An 11334-nucleotide genomic window follows, 5' to 3' on the forward strand; every position below is an offset into this window, starting at 1 on the left:
AACTAATCAATTAAAATACAGTTAGAATGCTAATGTGACATTGTTTAAACATAAATTAGCAACATCAATGAAAATGAAGCAATAAAAGCGTACTTCAAAGAACTGACAAGTCTTTTTAGAATCACTTCAGACATTGAATTTATCATAAAATACTTGACCATGAAACCAAAGTTATGGGCCACTTCAAGTGAAGTGTAAAATTCTGATATAAATTAGGAATTCATTGTTTACCTGAAGACCAGAACTAACTACTTAAAAATATAATTACTTTAGAGTGAATACCGTTCACGTCAAATTCGATCATGTTAAAACAGAATAAACTTCGGCCTGCTTGCCCGTCCTTAGAAATTAGCTCCATTTGTGCTAAAACGCAGAAGCTGTTACTCTTGCAATGGCATTGCCAATGCCCATTATGGTAAATAGTGATAAACAGACAGTTATAAGACAATATACGAGCTATGTGTCTCACAGTCCTATAGCAGGGTGTATGTTTTCCAAAGCACTGTGATGTCTGTCAATTATTGACATTTTTAGGTTTAATCTGCCCGTTTTTATGTTTATTATTATTTAGTTTAGTTTAGTTTAGTTTAGTTTAGTTTAGTTTAGTTTAGTTTAGTTTAGTTTAGTTCATTTTAGTTTAGGTTAGGTTAGTTTCGTTTATCAATTTAGTTTAGTTTAATTTAGTTTAGTTTAGTTTAGTTAGTCTTTCATGTCATAGGTGCATATATCTCACACTGAGTCAAATGTTACAATGGCATTAAATACGTTAGCCATATCATCTAAGTGTTCTCAACATGCTAACGTCAGGTATACAAAAGATAAGAAAGACAAAAGATTGTATATTTTGGCCTCTATGAGCGCTGTTTGGAAAGAAACTATTGAAGAAGTGAAGTGAAGAGCATTATTCCAAAGTGGGCTTATACATGTCCATATTATTAGCTAATAGAACACCTGAAATGTCTTGTTACAGCGAAATCTCGTGTTATTGAAGTAAGACGGTTTTAAGCCCAAATCATGAGTGGACTGATCTGTAAAAACGGGTGGTAAATCGATCTCAGTAATTTTGCTTATTGTGCGAATTGTGATTGGCAGTTTTGAGCATGTCGTGTACATAAAACGAACTTGCGCCTCTTACATTATCGCAGTATTCTTTTATTTTAATATATGGCATTTAAATAAAGATTGCAAAAATGGATGATAGCACTGACATTCGGCCGATGGAGATGACAATTATGACAGCTTCTCTGGTAAAGATGCTTTTGTTCAAATTACATAGGGTAGTCGCCTACAGTTTCAATCAGAAAATATTACTGACAGCACTGATGGGAGGACAAACAAAATTAGTGAACCATAGGATCTGGTGTGTTGACCTGCTTGAAATGAACCTTTGAATTATTCACCGGATGACCTGTGATACAAACCCACATGATTATGCTAATAAGTATGAAATAACAACTTATCATGACTACTTTATATCGAGTATCTCAGTCAGGTCACACAAGATCTCACGCGAGATTTAAGTTCTGTATCCCCAAACTAGTGACATACACCACAACATCAACAAATACATAAACGACAACGCCTACTTTGCCAGTCTAGGCCATTACTAAGTATTAGTTGTATTCTCAGTCAGTCAAAATATTGTATATTGTTTCCCACGAGGTAAATTGTCACAGAGTTGTTCTGGCCTCATTGTCGTTATTTCTCCGTGTGCTGCCATGCCAAATTATCCTCCACCCATTTCCTATGACACTAGACTTCTTTTGTAAATGGGTGCAAACGAAATATGCGTACTAATATTCTCACACTCTTTGAATTGGCTTAATTGTCGGTGTTCAGATTTGCTTTGCCAGCTCTGTCATAATTCAAGTCAAAATCATGAGGTAACAAAGACGTCATAGCAAGCCGGAAAAAAACAACTTTAATGTAAACCAAAAAGTTTTCTGTAAGGACATGGAAGCTTATAGACTGTAAGATACGTCGTGACGTTTCGCCCTCACCGGCCTCCTCTGTTAGGGGTTGGCCGATGGTTGAGGGCGCCCCGTCACGGCGTACCTTACAGACTAGTAAGCTTATGTTGAAAATAACGTCGGACATTCCGAAATAACATGAAATAACTCAAATGGAGGTAACACTCATAAACATACAATAGATGACACATAATTCAAAACATAAATGTATAGCTGGTCAACCAATCCTATTTGAATGAATTTCTGTATGACAATCTATACATTCTTCGCCAACAGGCAGACTCGCCAAAATCGTAATCCGATCGTAAATACGTATACATTTATGGGATGGTTGTTTATATCATGTTTGTTAGTTGTTTCCTCAAGCCCATATTTACGGGTATGATAGAGGTCAACCCTAACTGATCATGGGTGAACAATTTGTTGACAAACGACGCCATACTCGATACTTTCGTCGCTGTCATTTCAGTGGTTCCCTATTCAATTTTGTTTCGCCAAAAGGGATTTTAAAATGGTAACGTGGGCACAGTTTAAAACGGACGAAGCCCTTGAAAGTGTTATTCAAGACACCAGCAGTGAAAATGATTCTATTAACAGCAAAACTGTACTCGATGGGGTAGGCGAAAGTCTATCTTCACATGATGATTCTAGTTGAAGGTAGGCCAGCTGTGAGAAGGGTACGATAATAAGGGCAACAGACCTAGTGACACATGTTGCAATTATGATGGGGATATCCCGTGGATGTTATACGATGTCAATGAGAATTATACCCCTAATTGCTATCAGTGTATCATCGTTAGTGTGATTGTCGATGTTGACTACTTGATTACTTTCAACTGTATTGCAATAGAAAACTACACATAGAAATACACTTATAAATGTTATTAATTATTTGAAATACTCCCAAAATTAGTTATGTATTCTTTCTTCTTGGTTAGAATATTTGCAACGTATTCAGTACATTTTTATTATTTTATAGTGTTTACATAAAAGGAATAAAAGACAAAAAATAAAAATAAATAAAGCTATTCATTGAAATATACAAATTATGCATTTTTTGTATTTTTTCTCTATTCATCTGCGCCGCATTAGTGTGTGAAATTTGAAAATGATATGTCCATATTTGACGAAATTGAAACGATGTTAAATATTTCACCTGTTTGTGAACTCCACGCTCATTGTAAACCTATTTTAAGGCCAAGGAAAAAAATTGTTTTCTGGTGAGTTTGAATCACTTAAATACCCTGCCTTGGTCTTCTTTTTTTCTCGCCAATGCAAAACAGAGTCTTTCTCAGTGTAGAGCAGCTTACCGTAGCAAAATGGTTTACCTTACATCGACGTTGGTGGCGCACTTTCGACACGAAGCGCATGTACGACCAGACGATCGATCGATTAATTACTCAAATTGGTCATTAATATTCATCGGATTATTACCAAAACCTAATCACTTCTTGCCATTACCCTACGAAACATGTCTATTAAATTTTGTTGGAATTGATGCAGCCGTTTGTTCGGAAATGGGGATACAGACATACACACAGACACACAGACTCCAACTCAATAATATAAACTTCCTTACGGAAGTTAAAAACAACAAAAGCGTTTGCCCAAGAATGTGAGCTGACTTTTAAAAACATATAACAGTAAAGGCCGTCTAAAAGAACTGATGAACAAACAATATACCCAGTGTTTGCGTTTTGTTCCTTCGACCTTCCTGATATGACGCATTGTACTTGGGTTGTGTATTTTGCCCATTGATGCAAATTGCGTTGTGCGTATTCAGTTAGACCATAGACAATAGCTCTCTATTGTCTATGGTTAGACGTCACACAACTATCCACGGTTTTGTGAGGCGGAAACACGACAATATCAGAAGTAAACTTCCCTTTTTCATAGCCGGACGTGTTCAAATATTCTGAAGATCTAACAAGCAAACGATGCTGGACTTCATGACCTACAAGATGTGGTATTTTGCTGTGATTTCTTTGGTCTTGGTCTGTTCCAGCTATTGTCAACTGACGACTTCTAATACTAGAAAATGTGTGACAAAGGAAATCCATTACAACACATATGAGAAAGACTGTAAACCAGGTTTGTAACACTTTATAAGTTGTTCCACTATGCAGTTTTGCTTTTAGTTGAGTAATAAAGTGGTTAGTGGTTTCATATGATGAAACTGTGGTCCTCTTATTTACTACATTCCCCCCCCCCACAGATTGATTCGAGTGCCTGTGGTCGTACTCTACGTCGACCATTCAAATAGTGTAACAATTTCTTAGTACAGTGGTGCCTTGATACTTGTTACAATGTTACAATAGTCATGTTATCAAACCTACTGTTACAATATTGCAATGCATGGCAGCTATGTTATGTCGCCGATTGACGACCGACCGGAGTAAAAATACGTATGCGAGATCAAAACAAACATGGCGGCGCTTTGAACTGTATCGTAACAAATTGAGGGGGTGACCTGTACTGTTAACCCCGGCTGTTAACGTAACCCTCCTTCAATGTTACTCTCTCTCTCTCCACTCTGTACACGGGATCGACTTGGACTTTTAGGGAATTAGCTCAGACTACACACAATGTTCATGGTTAACCTGGATCATTTAGAAGTAGCCACGGAGCAGATCGAAGATCCTAGTCTAGGCCTAGCTGTTCCCTTCAGCTCCAACTACCAAAGAAATGAATCCATAATTTTATTTCATTAAATTCTTATAAACATAAAATATACAATACTCAAATTATTGGGTGATAAAATAATCAGCACCATAAATGAATAAACTGGAAGTGTATTGACAAATATGAAAACTAGCTAAACAATGTGATCACGTCATTGTTCTTCCAACTGTCTGTTATTAGTCATTATTTGACACTGTTGATCTTTTGATAACTTAATGTTGACATCTTAGAAGAATACCATCCGCGATATGCAAACATTTGTTCTAAGTATTCTAAGTATTAATTCATAACAGCTGAGAGTTCACGGTGACCTCGCAAAACATCAAAACTTAGCGAATATTAAAAAGTTGTATTCTGTCATCCGTAACAGTACATAGTGCTGCAGCAGGTCCGGCATTTCTGACGTCAACCGCAACCGGAAAATAACCAGCATAATATATATATATATATATATATTAAACTCTCCCTTAGAGTCTCAGGGAGAGCCAAAAATTATTACAAATTTAGTTATAACACAATGTGTAGCATGGTGTAGGAAGACTCAGACCAACATTTATTGGGTTAAAATAAAAATACTATGTGTTGTGTTTGTGGATCATATTTACAGTTTTAATGTGTTTAGGTTGCACATGTATATGTTTTTGTGTATGATTGGTATTAACCGACACACGGGAACCATTCTTCCCTCAAAATATGCGTGTCACCATGGCAACGGCCATGATTTCAGCTAAAATCACATTTTGTCTTCCTGTAGTTCAGTAACGGAAACCTGGAGAGTAACTTAATGTTTTGTAGCACAGCTTTATCCTGGAGATAATGTAAGGTTTCTATATATAACATTCTTTTTTAGAGTCGAACAAATAAGGAAATATATTATGACAGACGTGGAGACTGATAACAAAAAGTTACAACGCTTTTTTCCTTCCGTGTGTGTGTGTGTGTGTGTGTGTGTGTGTGTGTGTGTGTGTCACCATTTACGAACAAACGGCTGTATCAATCCGAACAAAATTTCTGACGTCAACCTACACATGTTTCGTAGGGTAATGGCAAGAACTGATTTCAGGGGTTTCAAGTATTGGAATTTTCGTTGAATCTCATGATTATTACATCAAAGCAAGGAGGTGAGCACTGAAAATACACATCATCTGTAAGCTTTATTGCAAAAATATACAGTCACGATCGTCTGCTCACTTCACACCTTTCACGCATGTATACGATTTGGAGCAGATGGTGCGTCTGTCAATCTCGATCTAAACAAGAATGTATACATGTACACTTTACCCAGGGACGAAGTAGGGCAATAATACCTTATGACTTCACTGTATTAAAGTTGTTCAACTGTTACGATGCGTACCATGAAGTATGTAAACTTTCTGATGCGGGTTTCAATTTCGTGTATTATTTGTCATGGAAACGGGTGTACATATCCCGGGTATGTAGTAGGGGATCACGAAAGCCGAGTGCAGTCGAGGATGGCAAGCTTTCCTGGCATTTCAACAACGTTTTTGACAATTCAGTTTCACTGAGACTTGAAAGATCACAGATGTAGAGCTAAATTTCTTGCATAAATCATGACATTGCAAGACTATCATTACGGAAGGCATTCAGTTTAAATCTGGTTGTAACAGCAGGAAGACTAAGACCAACAAAGTACTGTGTTGAGTTCGTGTACCACGTTAACGATTTACTGTGTTTAGGTTGAATATTTATATATTTTGTGTGTGACAGGTATTAGCCGGCACACAGGAACCATTCTTCCCCCAACATATGCTTGTTACCATGGCATCGGTCACGTTTTGAGCCAAAATCACATTTTGTCTTCCAGTAGTTCAGCAATGGAAACCTGGAGAGTCACTTAATGTTTTGCAGGACAAATTTATCCTGAAAATAATGTACTGCTTCCACATTTTATCAAACTCTTTGTTAGAGTCTAACAAGAAAGGAAATATATGTTGACAGATCTTGAGACTAATACAAAGAAAGTTACTTTTTGTAACATAATGTAGGAGGACTCGGACGAACATTGATCGATACCAAATACTATGTAACGGTGTTGGTTCTTATACTCAAGTTTAAATCGAATGTGTTACATGATTATGTTGGTAATATGTGTTAATCTGTACATAGAAATCAGCATCATACCCCAAAACGTGTTACCATGACAACTGCTGAGAATTTAGCAATGTCACACAACCTTGTTCCTTGGTATGGGCACCGCATGACAAACCAAACAATTGCCCAGAGTTTGATGTACAACTACAAGCAGCAAAATAATTGTTGCCATATATACAGAAAAGTAGTACGCTTTGCTTACGTCTAGTAATGATGAAATGCATGATGATAAACTTAAAAATTAGGCGATTTTTTTTTATTCTCAACAAACTAGTCACACTCGATCTACTATTTATGGCAGTCTCTGTTCTTTTCATTCAGTACTTTAGAGCAAGTGTGTATGTGGGGGCAATTCTCATTTGTTTTTTCATGATATTTTCTCTGCAGTTTTCTTCACTGAAGTAGAGAGGGTTATGTTTGTGTTTCTCTACAGACTACATGGGCTGAACAAACACACAAAAAAAACATTATGTTATGTGACTCTCCAGGTTTCCATTGTTGAACTACAGGCAAACGAAACGGGATTTTGGCTCAAAACATGGCCGTTGTCATGGTGACACGCACATTTTCTTGGAAGAGTGGCTCTCGTGTGACGGCTGATACCTGTCACACACAAAATATATAAATATTCAACCTTAACATTATATCACTAACGTGATACACAAACCCAACATAGAGTATATGTATGTTTTCCGAACAAATGTTGGTCTTGGTCTTCTTATAACATGTTACATATTGCGTTCTAACTTAATTTGTAATAATCTTTAGCTCTGTCACAATGAATTTCCATATTCCTGAAACTGGAAGAGTTATATAAATAAATAAATAAATAAATATATATATATATATATATATATATATATATATATATATATATATATATATATATATATATATATATATATATATATATATATATATATATTTATTATATGCTGGCTATTTTCCGGTTGCGGTGTCTCAAAAACTAGGCTGCTTTTCTGGCCTCTGCTGCAGCACTAATACGCACGTTCTGTGGGCGAAGTATACTATTATCATGGAACGATCATTTGACTGGCTTAGCGAGAATTTTGATTCACCAGTAGCGTGGCAAAAGACTTTGAAAATAGTTTCGCCATTTCACATTTAGGAGAGTTCTGATTCATATGAATGAGTAGCTAGAGCACAGTCAGAAATGTCAATCAGTAAACGCCATACATTCGATATTCAATCACATGTATGATATTTTATGCCGTGACAATAATTTCCGTTTATATATCTCGTACGGGCGTCATGGTTATGTGGTCAGGGCCGCTACTATACTACGGCTAAGCATCCCTTCTACAGACTGATACATTCCAGGAAACAAGATGGCGCAGATAGAATGTACTGAGGTCTAGATGAACGAAAGGTTTTTAGCCTGGAAAACGATAAAAAAAAGATGAATGATCATAACTTAGGTTAGGTATCGCATACACACGCATACCATGTACCGCCGTGCTTCAAACTTCCAAATAGTGTAACAATTTCTCCTTGAGGTACAGTGATGCCTCGATACGCGTTACAATGTTACGATAATCGTGCCAACAGGCCTACAATATTGCAATGCATATGGTGATGTTATGTCGATCCCCTATTCTCTATGACGATACGGTAGCGCGTGGAGAATGCACGTAACATAGTAAGGCGCATGCGTAGTCACTGCGCGCCGCAATGCATCATTGGGAGAACCACCAATTTTTTTTCGAATAGTATATACGACGCGCATGCGTACTAGTCATTGAGCCGCTACGCGGCAGCTTCGCTGCCGCTGCGCGAGCTATTAAATACACTAACATCGAACTTTAGTTTTCCCCTGGTTTTATATTATGTCACTGTTTTATTTGTAGCCTGTGGTTTTGGTTGGTATTATTTCAAGAATAAGTGCTACTTCATCAAAGAGTCCGAATTTTACACTTACGATGAGGCAGAAACTCTTTGTCAAGGAATGGATTCACAACTGGTTATCATTAATGATGCTGATGTGGACCTGTTTCTCCGAGGTCAGTAAGTTTGACATCTATGCCAGATGTTGTTGAATTTGAAATTGATGTCTGGGATATGATCTGGGATATGACTGTCCATTGACGGATGAACAAAATGATATGGATAGTTTCTATATCATCCATCTAGGCGTTGGCCTTTGGGGGGCTTAGAACTACGTTATTTTTTATTGACAGATTTTGGTTCACGCGCTAATATCTGGATTGGACTGACTGATAGAGACGTGGAGGGAACCTTCCGTTGGGCAGACAACTCAACTGTAAGTTTTACTAGAGAAAAACTCTCTTAATTTGATTTGAACATATTGTAATATATGTCTTACTACTTTACCATGAGATCTACTTCACCAATAATCTAAGAGTGGACAAAAAGCAAAATCACAAAATTGGAAACAATCCAAATTACTACAATAAAGATAGAGACTGCTGCAGTATTGTGGCCTAAAATGGGCTAATATAATCCAATCCGAGGTAGAAATATATCAGTTCTGGAAAATGTTACACTGCATTATTGTTTTTCTTCCTCTGGACATATATAGCATTGCAATAAATATATTCTATTCAGCATGGATCGATTGAAACAGACATCATCATAATACTACATTGCATTAATTAGTTATTACTGATTTTGTAATAATCAAATTAAGTCATGATAACAGCTATATATTTGACAACCACCTTCTAAATGCTGAATTGCAATAAATTGAATCTAGATAACGTATTCAAACTGGGATCATCTTCAACCAGACAACGGTAGTGGAACAGAAGATTGTGCACAACTTAATAAAGCTCATGGTGGTGGCTGGAATGATGAACAATGTTATGTAAAGTGTGGCTTTGTATGTCAAAAAGGTTTGTATGTATCATAAATGACACATATCCATCTGTCTGTCTGTCTGTCTGTCTGTCTGTCTGTCTGTCTGCATGTCTGTCTGTCTGTCTGTCTATATGTTTGTATGTCGTTTGTTTGTCGGTCGGTCGGTTGGTTGGTCGTCCGTCCGTCCGTCCGTCTGTCTGTCTGTCTGTCTGTCTGTCTGTCTGTCTGTCTGTCTGTCTGTCTGTCGGTTCTGGTCTTTCACTGGCAAAGTTTCAGGCTGATCCAATATTGTCAGCTGCCCACATTACAATATAAGTTGTAATGATTATCATTAGAGAAAACCGATATACTCATCGTATAGTGTGTCTTCTTCAGGTAACTAGCCTTTTTTGTAACATTGACATATTTCTCCAATTTCTCCACAGACTATTAATCAATGAAGAACCAATCTTGTGTGTGTGATGTCTGTGTGATGTTTAATCTCACTTGAGACATGGAATTATTCTGTGACCAAGTGCTAGTGACGTGTTCTATAGACTTAGCAAGCAGCTGTCACGTAGACCCAAACTCTATTGATTTCTGTAGAAATTATAGTTGCATTTAGTGTATGAGTATTTGTATTGTTAGTATTAGTTTGCATAAAAAAGAAAATCACTGGATTGTGAATGAAAACTAAAAAACAAACTAGTTTGACTAACATTCGTGATTAGGTGGAAACTTCCAATGGCTAACACAGCGGGGATTTGTGTCGCTATCTGGTTTGTTCACATTGCTCTTAGCAAAATTCTTACACTTCATTTACCTATCATACATTCAATTATGAGGCAGTCAATAGCCAAGCGATTGTGTGTGTCTGCCAAAATATCTGAATAGGTAAGTTAAAGTGTAGGTAATATAGCCATACTGTGATACAGTTGTATAATAATGTATTGACTCGAGTAAAATTGGGATATTGAAGACAATTACAAATAGTCTATGGCTTTCGATATATGTATGGTTTGAAATGTCATGCCATTAAATGGCCTCCTACATGTCCTTAATTTTTTAAAAAGTGCTTACTGGGAACACCACCTCCCACACTAGCTAGCATGGGGGATGCTGTTTCTGCCCAGAATCAAGAGAAAACCTTGCTAGCTAATTAGTATAGGTTACAGCCCAATGTGAGACCTTTTTCGCAAAACCCACATATATTTGTGGAAATCTTTAGGAAATCTTTATTTTTGTTATGTATGGACGGTGAAGTTCATTTCCACCTCTACAGGTTGAGGGGGTGCTATATAATTACACATTGAAATATGTGTGGGTGGGAGGGGGCATGAGATTTTTGAGAGCGCAGAGGGGGGGAGGGGGGGGGCTAAGGAAAAATAATTTCTTGTCGTCCCCCCCGCCATAAATTCTGATCCTAGCCTTATCACACTTTTCCCCTTTACTCCTGTGAGACCTGCTCTTCACCTACCACCACAACTAGCAATTGCCTTTGCTTTACTGATTGTTATCAGAAGCTAACTAATATGCTCTGATATTATTGTACAATGGTGGCAGAGGTGAGATGTGACAATAGCTTGGATAGGAACCAATGACAGCACATTGATGCCAATATACAAAATAAATAAAAAATTAGATGATGAAACTAGTCAATGTAGAAAAAATGTTATCCTTCCCTCATTTCATTTCTAAATTATATGCCCGCTCCCCCATTCTGCCAGCCCTAAGTCTAAGACAAAGAAGTAAA

At 37.1% G+C, this 11334-nt stretch overlaps 1 protein-coding gene across 2 annotated transcripts; it reads left to right on the plus strand.

The window, feature by feature from the left end:
• The first annotated feature begins 3633 nt into the window (after positions 1 to 3633).
• Positions 3634 to 10911, plus strand: LOC144445844 (perlucin-like). Of its 2 annotated transcripts, XM_078135485.1 has the most exons (5): positions 3634 to 4061; positions 8633 to 8785; positions 8963 to 9045; positions 9499 to 9637; positions 10028 to 10911. In XM_078135485.1, the coding sequence occupies exons 1-5, from the start codon at positions 3908 to 3910 to the stop codon at positions 10033 to 10035; spliced, it is 537 nt and encodes a 178-aa protein (XP_077991611.1). In that variant the 5' UTR covers positions 3634 to 3907; the 3' UTR covers positions 10036 to 10911. The 2 variants fall into 2 exon arrangements, with proteins under 2 accessions (XP_077991611.1, XP_077991612.1); XM_078135486.1 differs by lacking the exon at positions 10028 to 10911 and having other exon boundaries at positions 9533 to 9629.
• The last annotated feature ends 423 nt before the right edge of the window (positions 10912 to 11334 follow it).

The sequence above is a fragment of the Glandiceps talaboti genome, chromosome 14 (genome assembly GCF_964340395.1).
Source record: "Glandiceps talaboti chromosome 14, keGlaTala1.1, whole genome shotgun sequence".
Taxonomy (NCBI): Eukaryota; Metazoa; Hemichordata; class Enteropneusta; family Spengelidae; genus Glandiceps; species Glandiceps talaboti.

Coding starts and splice junctions, on each gene's coding strand:
- LOC144445844 (XM_078135485.1), top strand. CDS start 3,908: ATGCTGGACTTCATGACCTACAAGATGTGGTATTTTGCTGTGATTTCT. Junction 4,062..8,632: donor TGAGAAAGACTGTAAACCAG/GTTTGTAACACT, acceptor TTTTATTTGTAG/CCTGTGGTTTTGGTTGGTAT. Junction 8,786..8,962: donor TGTGGACCTGTTTCTCCGAG/GTCAGTAAGTTT, acceptor TTTTATTGACAG/ATTTTGGTTCACGCGCTAAT.